This window comes from Anomaloglossus baeobatrachus, chromosome 1, assembly GCF_048569485.1.
Source record: "Anomaloglossus baeobatrachus isolate aAnoBae1 chromosome 1, aAnoBae1.hap1, whole genome shotgun sequence".
Taxonomy (NCBI): Eukaryota; Metazoa; Chordata; class Amphibia; order Anura; family Aromobatidae; genus Anomaloglossus; species Anomaloglossus baeobatrachus.
Window position 1 is genome coordinate 768246404 of NC_134353.1, and position 19152 is coordinate 768265555.

The 19152-nt window shown below is 44.7% G+C and overlaps 1 protein-coding gene across 1 annotated transcript in view; it reads right to left on the minus strand.

Annotated features, from left to right (window-relative positions):
* Positions 1 to 2324: 2324 nt before the first annotated feature.
* LZTR1 (leucine zipper like post translational regulator 1) overlaps positions 2325 to 19152 on the minus strand; it is a 119779-nt gene continuing 102951 nt past the window's right edge. Inside the window, exons 17-20 of the mRNA XM_075324567.1 lie at positions 9649 to 9798; positions 8662 to 8767; positions 6385 to 6465; positions 2325 to 5657 (exon numbers count right to left, since the gene is read on the minus strand). Coding sequence (XP_075180682.1) covers positions 5541 to 5657; positions 6385 to 6465; positions 8662 to 8767; positions 9649 to 9798 — 454 coding nt within the window. The 3' untranslated portion in view covers positions 2325 to 5540. The remainder of the gene's footprint in view (positions 5658 to 6384; positions 6466 to 8661; positions 8768 to 9648; positions 9799 to 19152) is intronic.

Here is a 19152-nt window from a genome sequence, read left to right on the forward strand (position 1 = left end):
TGTAATTGCTTTGTGTGGCCTCCGGAGGCAGTGCTATACACCCAATCGTCTGGGTCTCCCAATAGAGCGCTGAAGAAAAAAGTGTCAATTTTTTTTTTATCAAAACATGTATTAATTTAATTAAAAAAAATTATAGAAAAACCCACGTGATATGGACGCTATTCAGTATGAACCATGATGAAGTTTACTTAACGAAACGCAGTCTCCTCCCCCCTTTTTGTCTCATTCTTATGCTGGGTTTTCTATAACTATTTTAAGCTAATTAATAAAGACATGTTTTCATATTTTTATTTTTTTTTGACACTTTTTTCCTCGCTGGAAAAACCCTTCTCTCTCCTTTCTTGGATTGTTCTTTAGTTGGCTCTCCAGCTGGTCTATCCAGATCATCATAGATCTACCCATGCATGTCATGGATAAAACCGGCTTCAATGCATCTGCTGACGACTCCCAGGTACGCTTAAGGTAACCCTTTGCTATTTTATCTAAAGGATCATTCAGGATTCCCAATAATACTGAAGGGTAACGAAGATCTTTTAGAGAATCTCGCCACCGCCACATTCACCTTTGGAACTTTATTACAAGGAGTCGACTCCACTTTCCTCGAAGAGGTAGATTCTTTTTGATGATTAGGGCAGTGACCCCCTTTTTTCCAGTTTATCCCACTCTTAATTACAGCCTGTACTTTCAATGGTACGCCATTTCCTTTGTCCTAATCCACCGAAGATAATATCTTCAACTGATCTTGACGCCTTTATTTCGGTGATGTCTATGGTGGTTCTGACAGCATTAATTAGGGTATCCGTGTCCTCGATCTCTGATCTTTTGACCAATCATAGGTCCCTTGCAAAGTTGGGGGTTCCTCACAAATTGTCTGCTGGACACATGCTGCACAGTCTCTTTTGCAATGAGCTGGGTAAGCTATGTCTGCAAAGCCCACACTCCTAATTTTTGGACTTTAACACTTGAAGTCCCAGGAATTTCGAGCTCCATAGGGTTTCAATGGTAGAAATATCAAATGACCCCTCTCTGGGACTTCTAGTGTTAAGGAACACTTCGTAGGCCTTTCCTGATCTGGAGGCAGGGTGAAATCATCTAAGCGATGTTTTTTAGAGGCTGTGGATCCATCCTGATTCACCTTGCTTTGCTAGCTGGTCTTGCTGTTGCTTCCAATGTTCTTAACATCACTTGTGAGACTGCCACTACTGCATCTGTCCTGACACTGCTGAGGACCATGCTGTATCTGTCTCCGCTGCTGCAGTTTCTGCTGCTGTTGCTGCTCATCCTCCATAGCCGAGCTCATACTCATTCTATGGCGATCAGACATCATTTATAAGTGAGAGACCTGCCACAGCTGTTCATTGTCGCCGGCGTCTCCTCTGGACCCCCTGGAAGTAAAAGGAGATACTTCTGGATTAGAAGTCCCCCAGCTTACTCACGAAAGGGCAAACTCAATGCCACATGCCCACGTCTGCGCAGAGGACTCCTGATGCCGGTGAACTCATCATTGGGACATGACTATTTCACGTGCCCAGCACATGTCCAGACCCTTATCTTCTGTTGCCGATGCACCTCCCAGCACAGCCCGTGCGTACACTGCCAAGGTCAAAATGCTTGGCAGACAGTTCACTGAGGATGCTGTGCAGGCGCAACCTTCCTCAAATGCTAGCCAGAGCCCCACTGGACCTCCTGAGACGCATCCAGACCCACAGGTTCTGCTGTCCCTCAGAGAAAGAGTCCTGCAGATGCCGCTCACAGGCCTGGATAAGCGCCTCATTCTTTTCTTGTGTAGATTCTCTACAAGGACAGGAAACCAACTGATGCAGGGGAGAACTACCGCCCTTTTATTCAGAATGTTTCTTGTCCTTATGGGGTAAATCCCTCTGTGGTGTACTGCTGTCATGGGGAAAAGGAAAAAATTGCAGATCTGCTCTGCCCCATAGAACACCATTGATCCAAGTGCAATGTTTTTTTTTTTCTTGCATTGCACTCGTCCGATTTATACGTTCCTGTGCAAAAGCCCTTACCCAGAGCCGTACCAGGACTCTGCAAATATATCTGTGACTCTAGCATAATTGCACTCATAGCGAGGTGTTGGGCAGACTACACTCCTGCTCTGCTCTCACTGTGGCTGCTGAGAGGTAGTTGAATATACAGTATGACCCCATATACTTCTATTGGCTATTATTCTATTACAGCTTTGTCATTGTATGGAATCTTAATCTGGTTGTGTTGCCTATTAGTGCGCTGTGCATGCAAATCAACTGACATCACTTGATAACTGTTGACTCTTGGACAAAATCGGCATCAGACACTTATGTTACAGCAATAAATACATTTTATTTGGAAACTGATACATGTCTTTCTCTCATATCACAATATACAGAAGAGAAGATACTTGGGCACATTATGCATTTAATATGTACATTTTGAATGCACAGAGCAGATTAGGTATGGGTACAGTATATAGACATGCATTATAGCATCTATACTTGCTTTAGAGAGATAATTTCACACTATTTTTTGGAGTATTTTCTAACCAATCATATTGCCCTCCAAAATGAAGGAAAAATGTTTTACAGTAAAATTTCATGTTATTTTATGAGTACCTGATGTATTTTGCCACAATATCCAATTTAGCATAGATTTAATAACCATTAGGATCCCGACGCCTTTCATTCCAGGCCTCAAACATTCAAAAACTTTGTTGGGCATTTCCCATAATGTTCTGCTAAGCCAATCCACATGCTCGTTTCTCCTTTTGAATAGTTCTCAGGAGAAAGACAATGTATTGATATAAAGTAGATCTATAAAACTCTTCTCTCCAGTTAGGCAGCAGTATTTTCAGAAATAATGTTGGCTGTAAAAGAGGGTCCCCGTTGTATGTCATGAGCCTCATGTGGTTTTTTTTGGAAAGCATTAATATCTAGGTCTAAAAGAAAATGACAACTTAAACCAGATGGACAACTTGTCAAAAGTTGCAACCATTGTATTATAGTATTTCAAATATATGCCTAATAAAGAAATGGTCCCATGACGTGTGTGCAAAAAGATATGTTATACAGATTATTATACGAAAACACAGATAAACACAGAAATGAAAGTGTACTAAAGGTATAATCATTCATTATGTATGTGCCCTGCTCAGACACTAGTATTTATATTCATAGTACATTAACACAGTATTTCTATTGAACCGTGTTGGCAAAGTATGAAAAGTAAAATTAAAGAACCCGTTTTCCCAGCTGTTCCATGTCCTGGTAGGTATAATTTGCCGGAGTGTCACTTATCGGAGTCAGGTGTTTGTTCCCTCGTTCTCTTTCGTTCAGTTATTTAGTCTGTCTGCTGAAACCATGAACATTCCCACCACGAAAAAAATTTGTTTAAAAGAACTGAAGTCTTCAGTGGTTGATACCTTTCAATGGCTAACACGGTACAAAGATATATTTTACCTGCACCACTAAAAAGTAATGCAATTCACCAGAACTACCGAACCTCTTTACCTTGACAAAAAAACCCTAAAGGGTCTTCAATTACATCTATATGTCCTAATGGGACATGTAAAGGGAAGTGGTCTTTTTGAGATAATCCCTTTAAAAAACAAAACAAAAACCTAGCATCATACAAGAGGTGGGTGTTGATGTGAACTGGGAGTATTTTCTCTGTGGATAAAGGTGTATTTAGACGTGTTAGATTAATTTTTAGTATAGCATGCTCCTTACTCATTTTTTGCTGGCTCTTCCACTCCAATAAATGAGCTACAAACATCTAATCTATGCGGGGAGTATAAGGCATTGTGCGCACTAGAAAATGGAATTTTCTTAAGAAAATTCCGCAGGCTCTGAAAGATTTCCGCACCCGCGGAAAAAAACGCAAAGAAAAAACTGCACCGAAATCCGCATGCATTTTGGTGCGGTTTTTCCGCAGGTTGGTACATGTGTTTTAATGCATTCAATGCAAATAAAGCACATTGAAAAAAAAAAGGTCATTTCCTTCTGATATAGATAGATAGAGATAGATAGATAATAGATAGATTGATAGATAGAAAGATAGATAATGGATATAGATAAATAGATAGAAAGATAGATAATGGATAGATAGAGGGATAGATAATCAATAGAGGAGAGATCAATCAATAGATAGAGTCCCTGTGAGGACACACTGCAGTTCTCACGAGTGGTAATGCGTTCACATTACCAACCGTGAGAAATGACCTGTGGTTACCCCTGCAGTCTTGTTACGAGGCTGCATTAAGTACTGTGTCTTAGATGCGGCTGCAGCAGTCTGCAAGCGTCGTGGGACCTGTGTGGATTACGCCGGAGTTGTGTGTTGGGAGGGGTTAATAAAGTGGTGAAAGAGGGACTTTATTGCTATTTTATTTAAAATAAAGGATTTTTCGTGGTGTGTGTTTATTCACTTTACTTACGGGTTAATTATGTAAGCTGTCTCATAGACGCTGCCATGATTAAGCCAGGACTTAGTGGCAGCGATCCGCTGCCATTAACTCGTTATTACCCTGATTGCCACCGCATCACAGCAATCTGGAAGAGCCAGGGACACTCCGGGACTGTCGCATAATGGATGCAACAGTCTCGGAGCAGCGGAGGGCTGATATTCTCAACTGCGTGGGGGTGGGGGGGCATTAACCCTGGCCCTCGCTCTACCCAGCCTGAGAATACCGGGCCGCTGCTGTGTGTTTACCTCAGCTGGACAGTAAAAATACGGCGGAGCCCGCGTTTTTTTTGTTTTTTTATTTTTAATATGTACATTTCTATGTGCATTCTATATGTCTGTGTGTGTGTGATCTGCAAAACGCAAGGCAGTGATTAACATTATGTCCCAAAAAACGCGAAATACTGCAGGGAATAACGCAGGAAAACGCAATGAAACGCACAGAATTTGCTACCCGCGTTATTCCCTGAGGGATTTCACGATTACATTACAGTCAATGGAGTGAAATGCCACAGCTACCTGCGGAAAAGAAGTGACATGCAATTCTTTTTGCTGCGGGAATCCCGCAGCAAAACCTGTAGCTGTCAAAATCCGTCTAGTGCGCACAGCATTTTTTTTCCATAGGTGTTGCTGGTGAATCACTGCAGAAAGGTTATGAAAATTTTCTGCAGCGAAACATGCAGCAAATCCGTGGGAAATCCACAGTAAAATCCGCCTAGTGCGTACAAGGCCTAACGGTCAACCTTTATGTTACCCCTATTTCAGTAATTGTCTTTTTTCTCAAATCAGTTTGATGTAGAACAATTGATCATCTATTTAATCAAATTTAAGCCACTAAGGGCTTTAAATTATAATTACATGAGAAAAACATATGAAAGTATAAGTGATTACACCCCAGATAAGTCACTTCTAAACATAATGATACATACTGAAGTGATACTTGTTACTGCTGTAATGTGCAGGGTAAATCAGTATATCCAGCTGCTCGTGTACTAGATACAACTTCATGGTCCCACGTCTTCTGGCTATGAAGGACATCCACCTTCAGCAGTGAGGAATGTTTCGACAACTATGTTCTAGAAAACAGCGGTTCATATGTCTGAGCCTAGCTCCGCACATTGCTTGTCTGAGATGTGGCTGGCCAGAGACTCGATAATGTTGATGAGTAAAGGCTGGCTCAATGATCGTAGATTCGGCAGCTTGGCAACCTTCATGTGAGGGAGGAAAGGAGGAACAGTAAGGAGAAGGGTGGTGTCATCTTCTATCTGCTAACAAAAACTGACAGGCTCTTGCATAAAATTCCAAAATGTAGGATCGATATACTCAGCAATTAATGTCCCACTGGTTTCCACATAGTATGGCAAAATATTCAGGAATTCAAGAGTAAAAAGTTATATACAAAGAAAGGACTGAGACAAACAACGGTTTTATTTCTCTACAGTCTTAAAAAGTGGTAAGTGCATAGAAAGCAACAGGAGACAAAAGAAACATACAGAAGATAAGTGCTCCAGGTAAACTCATGGAAGTATGAGTAAGTCACTACCACTCTGCAATCGATTTCACAAGGATGAAACGGTAATTGGATGACGTGATGAACAAACATAGGAAGACATATGTAGCAACAGATCGGCAAATGAAAGAATTAACAGGTTTACAAGGATGAAATGGAAGAACTGGTGAACTGATACATAAAATAACCATTACTCTTGTAATGGCGAAACACACACAAATCTATGAAAGCTTTGGCATAATGCAAGCCAACACACAAGGTGAAGTCTGATGAGACCACTCCAGCCATTCCTCATGCCCTCCATTTCTAACATTCAGTGTTATGCTGATTTTCTGCACTTTTTTTTTTTTTTTTAAAGGCACAGTATAAGAGATTGCTCAAAAACTGAAGATGAGAGGACAACATGTTCCCAGAGCCCCACCAACCTTGGTGAACTGATGGACAATGATGTGAAGGCAGTGCTTCTTCATATCCAGTGCTTGTGTCTTGTCTGCCGCTTCTAGGATCTAAAACACAAACCTCACATTAAATTGGGATTTCTCCTACTAAGGGCCAATTCACACGTCTGCTGTTCTCGTATGGGTGTTGTGGTTTTCAAAGATCGCATTACTACTGGTGATATTGATAAGCCAGCGTGCTTGCCACTGCTCATTACTCAATTGAGCAAAGGGGTTCAAGGGTGCGACTCGTGTACCGAGTATATTGGAAGTCAATGGGAAACTCGAACATTTTAAACTCCGATACTTGATCGAATAATGAGCAGTGGTGAGAACACTCACTCATCGGTATTTATAGTCTATGGGGCATTTATATGTAAGTAATTTTTTGCAGACGGAGTGGGCCGTGGAAAATCGCAGAGACATGTCCGGTTTTGACCCATGTGTAGGATCAATGTCAGCATTCTAAGGGGTACTTTGCACGCTGCGACATCGATAGCCGATTATAGCGATGCCGAGCGCGATAGTCCCCGCCCCTGTCGGAGATGCAATATCTTGTGATAGCTGCCGTAGCGAACATTATCGGTACAGCAGCTTCACACGCACTCACCTGCCCTGCGACGTCGCTCTGGCGGGCGACCAGCCTCCTTCCAAAGGGGGAGGGTCGTGCGGTGTCACAGCGACGTCACATGGCAGGCGGCCAATTGAAGCGGAGGGGCAGAAATGAGCGGGACATAAACATCACGCCCACCTACTTCCTTACTCATTGCAGGCGGGACGCAGGTAAGGAGATGGTCCTCACTCCTGCGGCGTTATACACAGCGATGTGTGCTGCTGCAGGAACGAGGAACAACATCGTACCTGTCGCTGCAGCGAAATTATGGAAATGACCGACACTACACAGATCACCGATTTTCGACGCTTTTGCGATCGTTTATCGGTGCTTCTAGGCTTTACACGTTGCGACGTCGTTACTGGATGTGCGTCACTTTCGATTTGACCCCGACGAGATCGCAGTAGCGATGTCGCAACGTGCAAAGTACCCATAAGTCTATGGATCTGTGAAAAAATTGGGCCGCACTCAGATGTCATCACAGACTGTTGGAAAGGAGAAGGCAGAATTTTTTTTGTTTGTTTCCATGTATGAGAAAAACTGATGACAATCTGATCAACCTCATTGGCACTTTTTTTTGTACGTGAAAAATACTGGACATGTGAATGATGCCTGATAGTGTATTTATTCCAATTATGCAGAAACATCAAATATTTCCAGGATCCAAGCTGGCTCAACATTAGCCTAAAGGCCACTTTACACACACAGATAAATCTTTGGCAGATCTGTGGTTGCAGTGAAATCATGGACATATTGTTCCATTTGTACACAGCCACAAACCTGGCACTGATTGTCCACAATTTCACTGCAATCACAGATCTGCCAAAGATTTATCTCTGTGTGTAAAGTGGCCTTTGGGGTGCCTACAGACGCATATATGAAAAAAAACCAACTAAGTTTAATCCAGAAAATGGATAATTTTTTTTCTAATTGTCATTTCATTCTCACTTATGTGCCCGTTTTTTTGTGTTCGTGTGAGATCAGTTTTCATACAACTACATTAAAACAAGTACATGATCGAATACAGTTTTCTAGGTTTATAATCCAACTCTGTAAAAATTAGATGCCACTAACGTTTCGTATGGGATCCAATTTTTTTCTCACATCCATAGACTTGAATGTGCGAGTCTCATCCCAGAGATCATGGAAACTCAGAAGAAGAAAAAATAAATAATTCTAAACAGCACTATTGAATAACATTGGTCACCGAGTTGTCTGATTAAAAATCAGATAGCACAAATCTGATTTTGTCTTTCACCAGCTGTATTTAAAATACCTTTACTAAAATCCCAGTGACCTCATACATAAATAAAAGTCCTTTTACATGGCAGTTAATCTTCCCACAAGCGCTCATCTACGATGCAACACAAACTATAACGTGCTAATTGACAAAAGCAATCATATGCAAAACACAGTATGCATACTTCTGCAGCATGTCCCTGATTTGCACAGCATGTGTTGCCAAACAATTCTTAGGCCCGCATGAAAGATGCAATCAGCTTACAAATGAGAAAAGGCTTGTTTGTTGGCTGATCACATGCAAGTTTTCGCAAGGCAATGATTAAGAACGAACATTCATAAGAACACTTGACTGTTGCTCTTCACTGTAATATCACAGCAATAAGTGATCAATAATTCATAGATTCCTCTACCTGGAGCACATTCTCAACCGTCACATTCATCTCTAGATTTTGTCGGCAATAGGCCTGCAACCGATTACTGAAGAATCCATAATAATATGGAGCAGAGAACAAATACCTGGTGTTCATGTTAAGGAATATAGAAAATCATTACTTTTTAGGGATTTGTTCACTTTGTAGTTGTTTTAAGACTTGTGTGAAATATTAAAATTATAAACAGATGCTCTAAAATATCTAGAAAAAGGAAGGGAATTTATTTGCCAGGGTAGCTCTACCAGTGCAGTACACAAAATACAAGATCTATTTATGGCACATCCATTCAAAGGAGGCAGCTAAGAATAAAGATCCCCATACACATTAGGCTAAAAGAATAGTCTTAATCATGAGTGCAGAGATCCACAGCCTCCTCAGCTCATTATAGGCAGGGGTGGGGACTCGGTCGGTCTCCCTAGCTGTACACAATGCAAGACAAAAGCTCTCATAGCAGAAGAAACACAGCAGATAGAAAAAGCAAGTCATGCTGTAACTGTACCAATTCTTAACGAGATTAACCCTTTAAAGTCAGCCAACCTGACTACCAATAAATGTAGACAGGGACGTCCTGACTCTCCCTTGACAAATTGTGCTGGGGAAAATAAGGTTAAGGGAGTTTTAAATCAGTAGACTGATTTTTTTGTTCTCCTCTCTCCCCATTGAAATACATGAAAGCACAGCCAAGCTGAACACATGTGTAAGGTAGAGTCAGGATGGAGACTCATCAGTCAGATCAATGCTGGTTTAGCCAATAGCCAAAGTGTATGGGAAGGTATACCGATGGCCAACATTTTCCTACCAGATTACAGAGTAAGTAAACCTTGATTTCCTGTATCGTGTCAGACAGACATAACATATTCACATTTTAGCAGCAGAATTCAAATATATATACATTGTTAGAATGAGATACTAACATGAACAAATGATAGAGCAAGTTTAAAGGCAGTTACTGGAATAAAAGGATACAGAGAGTCTTCAGGAGGCATATTGACTTCTCCATAATAGATGTAACGAAGTAGTGACTCAAAGGCTTGCTTGCTTGGAACCATCTCACCAATAGAAATGTTCACTTGTCCATCCTCAGGCATGAAAGAGCGGAACATGGCCTCAAAGTAGCTGGAAAGGAAATAACAGCTAAGAATGCAAAGCTTTTACTAAAAATAATAGGGTTTCATTAACAAGTAGCTGTGGCACAGTCTTCACTGGCATTACATTAGTTGTCTGTCAGGTAAACAACTACTTTAACACCAGTGTCTAATCTAAATGGTATAACTGGTGATCATATTGTCTGTCAGGGTTCCAAAATAACAAAGGTCCTGCCTTTATACAACTTAATCACTGTTCAGACACTTTAGGTAGATGTTAGATGATGACAATAACTTACAATATGTCTATACATTCTTGACCCTGTCTATGATCTCAATGGAGTAAGGGGAATATGCTCCTCTGACAGTAGCTGGTTTCCTATCAGCATATTACTGCAATTCTTAATTTACATTCAGATGTATACAAAGGTAAAGCTATCCTTCTAAATGGTGCATTGTCTAAATAGAATGTAGTCAGCAGTGGGGTGCCGCAAGGATCTGTTCTAAAGGTACCGTCACACTAAGCAACTTACCAGCGATCCCAACAACGATAGGGATAGCTGGTAAGTTGCTAGGAGGTCGCTGGTGAGATGTCACACTGCGACGCTCCAGCGATCCCGCCAGCAACCTGACCTGGCAGGGATCGCTGGAGCGTGGCTACATGAGTTGCTGGTGAGCTCACCAGCAACCAGTGACAAGCCCCCAGCGCCGCGTGGAAGATGCTGCGCTTGGTAACTAAGGTAAATATCGGTAACCAACCCGATATTTACCTTGGTTACCACCGCACGGAGCTACAAGTGCAGAGAGCAGGGAGCAGCGCACACTGAGCGCTGGCTCCTTGCTCTCCTAGCTACAGCACACATCGGGTTAATTACCCGATGTGTACTGCAGCTAAATGTGCACAGAGCAGGGAGCAGCGCACACTGCTTAGCGCTGGCTCCCTGCTCTCCTAGCTACAGCACACATCGGGTTAATTACCCGATGTGTACTGCAGCTAAATGTGCAGAGAACAGGGAGCAGCGCACACCGCTTAGCGCTGGCTCCCTGCTCTCCTAGTTACAGCACACATCGGGTTAATTACCCGATGTATGCTGCAGCTAAATGTGCACAGAGCAGGGAGCAGTGCACACTGCTTAGCGCTGGCTCCTTGCTCTCCTAGTTACAGCACACATCGGGTTAATTAACCCGATGTGTCCTGCAGCTAGCTACATGTGCACAGAGCAGGAGCCGGCACTGACAGTGAGAGCGGCGGAGGCTGGTATCGAAGGTAAATATCGGGTAACCAAGGACAGGGCTTCTTGGTTACCCGATGTTTACTGTGGATACCAGCCTCCGCAGAAGCCGGCTCCTGCTGCCTGCACATTTAGTTGTTGCTGTCTCGCTGTCACACACAGCGATCTGTGCTTCACAGCGGGACAGCAACAACTAAAAAATGGCCCATGACATTCAGCAACAACCAACGACCTCACAGCAGGGGCCAGGTTGTTGCTGGATGTCACACACAGCAACATCGCTAGCAACGTCACAAAAGTTGTTCGTTAGCAGCGATGTTGCTAGCGATGTTGCTTAGTGTGACGGGGCCTTAAGACAGATTCTAATTAATCTCTTAATTAACGACCTCATGGATGGAATTGAGAGTAAAATGTCAGTCTTTGCTGATGACACCAAACTATGTAGGATATTAAAAATAGATCTTGATAGTACAATATTACAAAAAGATCTGGATAATTGTCTGAATGGGCAGACTCTTGGCAAATAAGGTTTAACATTGATAAATGTAGAGTAATGCACCTAGGACGGAGTAATTGTATAGCTGCATATACATTAAATGGAAAGAAATTCGGGACTACAGAACAGGAGAAAGACTTGGGGATTCTGGTTACAAGTAAGCTGAGCAGCAGCACTCAAAGTCAGGCAGCAGTTGATCTCCTAAAAGTCACTTGTAAGGCCACATCTGGAATATGGGATCAAGTTTTGGGCTCCACATTTTAAAAAGGACATTCAGAAGTTAGAGTCAGTTAAAAGGCGGGCAACTAGACTACTACAAGGAATGGAAGGCCTCACATATGATGAGAGGTTGGAAAAGTTGGATTTGTTTAGCTTAGAAAAAAAAAAAAAAGGGCTGGATGATTTCCTCAGTACACACACAAACATTGTGGGTTATAGATAATTTAGTGACAAATGTATAATTGGTGGAGAAAGGTTGAACTTGGTGGATCTAGGTCTTTTTTCAACCTATGTAACTATATACTATGCTCTTACAGATGCTGGGGTGCACATTCATGCTCAAACTTCCTGATAAGGCTCTGATGAAACTACTGTTCAGAGCCGCCATTGGTGGTTCCATTAAGAACAGACAAACATGCAGCTCATGATGAGTTAAACTGATAGGCACTATAACTAAGCAATGGTTAGAGTAGGTGAGGCTAAGCTTTTATTATACAGCTCCTGGTTACCCACTAAATAAAACAAATGAGTCTGAACAATATTCAGCCAGGCTTAAAGCACTCAGGCACGCAAATCATCAAGATCCATTGCTAGCAGCTCCCTATGAAATTGCTGACTAAAGTTTAAGATGTGCTTGATGGGAGACAAGTGACACACAGGCTGCTCATAGTTGCACAAGTAACATGAGGCCTGGTGTTGTGTTTAACAACTCATGTGTCATTTTGGAGAAATGGCAGTACCAATGGTTATTTGACTAAATCAATTTAACACCACGCTTTTAGCATACCTGGAATGAAGAAAAAAATTAGTCCTGCTATTGCACATTATGCCAGCCCACACCATAATTCTGGTATTAGAAGCACTGTGACATTCCCTCGTGAAGATCTCTTCATGGTGTTGCCCACATGGTCTTCAGACAAATTTCCAGCTATCAATGCGTCCAAGACAGAATCGGGCTTCATCGCCATATAGGTTACCCATCCTCCATTGAGAGCTGTGGCATGAGGTCAATGGAACACCTGTAGATGGACATCTGGCTTGTAGCCCAATGTCATACAGATGCCTTTTGATGGTTTGTGTAGACACTTGATTGATGCCTTCGGTTCTACGATTGATCAATTCTAAGGAACAAAGGTACGGCCATTTTTCCAAAGTGTCTTCAGATAAATGTAGTTATAGTTATACAGAACAAAGTCTGCAGACCTAGGATTTCTGCCTGTATCTCCTTCTGTAAACAGGTACTTGAAGCAGGTTTTCTGAGTAATTAACAAGTGGCTAGTGGTCTCCCCCTAACTCAAGACTCTCTCCTCTACAGTCCATCCTTAATGCAGCAGCCAGGGTCACCTATCTGGCTAACCATTACTCAGATACTTCTGCTCTGTGCTGGTCATTGCACTTGCTGCCCATATATCACAGGATCCAATTCAAACTGCTTGTTCTCACCCTCAAAGCTCTCCACAGTGCGGCACCCCCCATACATCTCCACCCTCATCTCTGTCTATCACCCTACCTGTTCTCTACGCTCTGCAATCCTCTGGAATGCTCTACCCCAAGAAACTAGGAAACTAGGATGACAACTTACTTGGCTACAGACGTTCAATAAAAAAACTTTTTAGGGTGGGCTATCACACTCCCTAATCAAATTCAATTCACATAGTCCCTCCACAACTTCTCGGAGCATAACCCCATGTGAAACTCCACCGCACCTGAAAGCATCTCGAAGTTTTGGCTGACTGGTTCAGGCATCCTTTATCTATCCCCCATTTCTTTGAAATGGCTGGACTGTCGTTGTAAATAAGAACTTGTACCTTGTCCCCCACCCCACCTCATTGTAGATTGTAAGCTCTCAGGAGTAAAGCTGGGTTCACACTAAGCGACAGCGACGTCGCTGTTACGTCACCATTTTCGGTGACGTAACAGCGACCTTGTAAGTCGCTGTTATGATCGCTGCTTAGCTGTCAAACACAGCAGAAGCAGCGATCATAACGTCGCTGTGCTACATGTGCAGAGAGCAGGGAGCCGCGCTTAGCGCTGGCTCCTTGCTCTCCTAGGTACAGTACACATCGGGTTAATTAACCCGATGTGTGCTGCAGGTACATGTCACAGTGCAGAGAGCAGGGAGCCGCGCGCACTGCTTAGCGCTGGCTCCTTGCTACAGTATACATCGGGTTAATTACCTGATGTGTACTGCAGCTACATGTGCACAGAGCAGGAGCCGGCACTGGCAGCAAGAGCGGAGGCTGGTAATGAAGGTAAATATCGGGTAACCAGGGAAAGGTCTTCCCTTGGTTACCCGAGGTTTACGCTGGTTACAGCTTACCGCAGCTGCCAGACGCCGGCTCCTGCTCCCTGCTCGCTTCATTTCGTCGCTCTCTCGCTGTCACACACAGCGATGTGTGTGTCACAGCGGGAGAGTGACGACCAAAAAATGAAGCTGGACATTCAGCAATGACCGGCGACCTCACAGCAGGGGCCAGGTCGTTGCTGGATGTCACACACAGCGACAGCGACGGGATGTCGCTGCAACGTCACAGAAAATGGTGACGTAGCAGCGACGTCGTTGTCGTTGTGTGTGACACCAGCTTAAGGTTGTCTTTTTTGCTCTAATCATTGTATTTTCTATAACTGTTACTTGTTTGTATATGAACCTCCTGAATTGTAAAGTGCTACAGAATATGTTGGTGCTATAGAAATAAATATTTTTTATTACTATTAGTAGAGATGACCAAACCCAAACAAAGTTCGGTGTTCGGTATTCTTACCGAACAGAGACCTTGCAAAAAAAAAAAAATCATTGTCCGAGTTCAGAGTTCGGTGCTCGGCTTGTAATGTTTGAATGGCTTGGAGTGGGGGTAAAATGAGTGTTACAGGATGTAGTGTGCACAAAAAAAACCTAAAATAAAATAAATAAGTGAAATAACCTACCCACCCTCCCTATCTCGGAAGTGCTTCATTTATGGCTGGCTGCATGTAGGCTGAGAGCCAAACTGCCTAATCAGTGACTTCCAATGGGGTTCAGGTCAAGCCCGGGTCCCAAGCCGAACTTTATCTAAAGTCCGGCTTAACCCACCAAACTGACCTTCAATGGCTCCACTCATCTCTAGTTTCTAATATTTGTGGAAGGGAAATTTTGTGTACATCCTACTTAACAAAGAGGTTCTAATCTATACAAGGTATAAATATCTGCCCCGAAGGCACATGGGATGGTTTCAAGTCAATAGGCCTGCCAGTACACTAGAGGTTGAATTTTTTCCATTCCATATCTATAAAATCTGAGTATGGCACAAATCATGGGTAAAATGAAAAGGTTTAGTAGTTGGCAACCCATGGGAAAGCAGTATCTCCTTAATTATGGATGTATCATATTCAAGTGTGGTATACATAGAATGCCTGAAGTGTGATAAGATGATGGCCATTTTGTTTCTCTAGGAAGTTCTTGTAGCATAATATTGCCCAGAGTGGAGATTAGGGAGGAAACTGAGATGTACCGTAATTCCATCCAATCAGCTGTTCTCCTCTGACCTCGAGTGAGGGAAGAGTGAAGGGTCTAGGATGGGTCTAACATGTCCTCTAAGGAATATCAATCTCCAGGTGAAGCAATGAGTTTACTGATCTATCCTCATTTCCTGCAGCATTCTCCACAGCCAAAAGCTCTCACTTTGTAAGATTTATCTGTATTTTATCCTTTTTATTTCACACTGTTTTTGCCTATAGGTATATTCTTTTCATTATTAAATTGAAAATGGAATAAGTTTGTTCCTTGCTGCGTTAAATGTACCCACAAACTCTGAAGAGGGCAATTATAGCTTAGCTGTGTTACAGAGTGCAAGAAGAGTACCTATCACATGCTCAGGAAAGCTCGGTCCTAGTGTGTGACCCAATGCAGGCGTCTCACTGGCCTATCAAAACAGCAAGTGGTGGAAGCGAAAAAAGAGAATTTTGTTACTTACCGTAAATTCTTTTTCTTGTAGTTCCGTCATGGGAGACCCAGACCATGGGTGTATAGCTACTGCCTACGGAGGACACACAAAGTACAACACTCAAAACGTGTAGCTCCTCCCTCCTAGCATATACACCCCCTGCTAGCCAGTCCTAGCCAGTTTAGTGCAAAAGCTGAAGGAGGACATCCACCCACAAGAAGAGACAGAGTAAAACCCGGAAGAACCGGAACCTCTGTCTACAACAACAACAGCCGGTGAAGACACACGGAACAAGAAACCTGCCAACAGGCAATAGGGAGGGTGCTGGGTCTCCCATGACGGAACTACAAGAAAAAGAATTTACGGTAAGTAACAAAATTCTCTTTTTCTTTAACGTTCCTATGGGAGACCCAGACCATGGGACGTTCTAAAGCAGTCCATGGGTGGGAATAAACAGACAACTGAGAAGCAGGCGAAACCTAACTTCACAAATGGGCGACAGACGCCTGAAAGATGCGTCTGCCCAAGCCCGCGTCTGCCAAAGCATGAGCATTCCTTGGGTAGTGCTTCGAAAAAGTATGCAGACTAATCCGAGCTGCAGTCTGACAGACCTACTGAGCCGTTGCCTGGTGCCTGAAAGCCCAAAAGGCACCGACAGGTCTGATCAAGTGTGCCCTGATCCCCGGCGGGGAAGGCACTTGAGTACACTTGTAGGCATCGGAAATGGCCGACCCAAGCCAACGAACCAGGGTCGGCTTAGATGCCGAGAGACTGCTACGCTGACTAGCGGTCAGCACCAGAGAGAGGTGCACCGCCTAATAACGGCGGTGCGAGACACATAGATCCGGAGCGCCCGCACCAGATCCAGGATATGCAACGCTTCCTCAAAGCGATGAACAGGAGCCGGACAAAAGGAAGGCAGGAAAATTGCCCCGGATAAGGTGGAAGCAGTAACCACCTTAAGGAAAAAGTCCGGAGTCGGACGGAGACCACCTTGTCTTGATGCAAAAGACCAAAAAAAGGGGGTGACTCCGAAGAGAGTGCAGCCAAAACTCTCTGACGGGAAATCATGGCCACTAGAAAGACTTTCTGTGAAAGATGAAACAAAGAAACCTCCCTAAGAGGCGCAAAGGGGGGTTTCCGGGAACCGTGAGGACCGGATTAAGGTCCCAGGGCTCCATAGGCCGCCGGAAAGGCGGAATTATGTGAGATGCGCCCTTGAAGGAGCGCACCGGAGCCAGCCGGACGATACGCCGCTGGCACACACTGACAGAGCCGAGACCTGTCCCTTAATGAGGGATAGTCCTAGCTGTAGACCGGACTGTGGAAGGGACAGGAGGGTCGGCAAGGCCAAAAGGTCAAAGGACACTTTGGAGCTCGAGTCATAGTGGAGATGACTTCAGGAAGGATACCAGAAGTCGTCAAGATCCAGGACTCAAGAGCTACGCCGTCAATCTGAGAGTCCAGAATTCTGGCGGAAAAAACGGACCTTTTGAGAAAAGGTCTGGACGGTCCAGAAGATGCCATGGCAACCCAACGGACAGAAGGAGCAGGTCAGGGTACCAAGCCTGCTTGGGTCAGTCTGGAGTATGAGAATGACCCGACGGCCCTCTTTACTGATCTTGCGCAGGACTCTGGACAAGAGCTAGAGGGTGAAATACGTAAAAGAGACGAAACTGGGACCAAACATGAACCAGTGCGTCTGCCGCAAAACGTGAGGATCGTGGACCACGGTTGGACAGCTGAAATAGTCTGCCTCGCAGTTTTCACATCTAGGATGTGGGCTGCGGATACGGTGGACTAGGAGTCCCTCGTCCACTGAAGAATGCGTTGAGCCGCCAACATTGCCAGGCGGCTGAGTGTCCCGCCCTGGAAGTTGATGTAGGAAAACGCTGTCACGTTGTCCGACTGGACTCGAATGTGCCTAGCCGCCAACAGATGGTGAAAGGCTTAGAGAGCTATTTTGAAATACAGCTCTGATTTCCAGCACATTGATCCAGAGGGCTGATTCGGACAGAGTCCAAGCGCCCTGCGCTCCACGGTGGAGATATACTGCTCCCAAGGCGGATAGACTAGCATCCTGGTGAGGATCACCCGGGACGGGGCCAGGAAGGAGCGTCCCTGAGACAGAGTGGCCGAAGCCACCACTGAAACGAGCCCCTGGTCAGTGGCGAAGCCACCACCCCGTGGAAGGAGGAAGTTCGCTTGTACAGCGGAAAACATCCAGTCTCAGAGGACGCAGGAGAAACTGGGCAAGGAATCGCTTCCATTGACGCCACCATCTGAACGACGTCGACCGCCAGCGGAGGGACTACTGTTCGACTAAGAGCAGCTTCACAAGTGCCGACAGAGTCTCGAATTGCGTCCTTGGGAACCTCTGGTTCGAAGTCAGAGTGGACTTGGACAGAATGACAAGCCACCCGAATTGGTTAGAGTGGCGAGAGTGAGCGAAGCACTCTGCTAAGAGTCTGCACTGGATGAAGCCCCGACAAGAAGACCGTCCAGGACAAAAGATCACTGCCAATCCCTAGAGGTGCAGGACCTAATCACAGCTGCCCCAATGAGAATACTCGAGGGGCCGTGGCTAACCCCAAGGGAAGAGCCACGAATTGGACCACTCCGATTGCAAAACGTAGCCAACGCTGGTGTGAAACTGCGATTGACACCTGCAGATAGGCATCTCTGATGCCGATGGCTGCTAGGGAATCTCCTTGGGTTCTTGATTGATCCGGTGAAAAAACACACGGAACAAGACCGAGACTCCATGTGAAAACTCCACACCTGACCATGCTTGAAAAGCTAAAGATCCAGGACGGAAGGCACCGCCCTCTTCGGGGACTAGGAATAGATTTAAGCAAAAATCTCAGAACCGTTCCCAGTCGGGAACTGGTACAATTACTCCATTGGCCTGCAAGAAAAGCCACGGCCTGTGAGAAGGCGGCGGGCTTGGAGCCGGGGGGAGTTGACAGAAAAAATCTGTTTGGCGGGTGGATAGAATTCCATCCTGTAGCCATGGGAGATATAATCCCGCCCCCACTGAACGGAGACGTGTTAAAACCATACGTCGCCAAGTGGAGAGAGCCTGCCACCGACCAAGGAGGTTGTTGGCGTGTCTAGATAGCTCGGAGGAAGCTGACTCAGTGGCAGCATCTCCTGCGGTCTTCTGAAGACGCAGCTTCGAGCGCCATTTGGGTCTATGAACCTTGGCCGAGCTAGAGGACGAGGCCGAGGGCTTAGAGAACGATCAGATGGAGGAACGGAAACAACCGAAACCTCAACTGATTCCTGCCCTGTCACCCGGGACGGGGCTGGTTTAGGTTTGTGGCAAGGAAGAACTGTCCCCGCCAAGAGCTTCCTTAATTTCATCCAGTTGGTTCTGAAGAGACTGGTCCCACAAAAGGGAGCCCAGCAAGGAACTTCTATAGAGGCATCTGCCTTCCATTTCCGAAGCCACAGGAGCCTGCGGATAGCGAGGAAGTAGCCAAGGCCACCGCCGTGCGGTGTCCCGCATGGCAGAC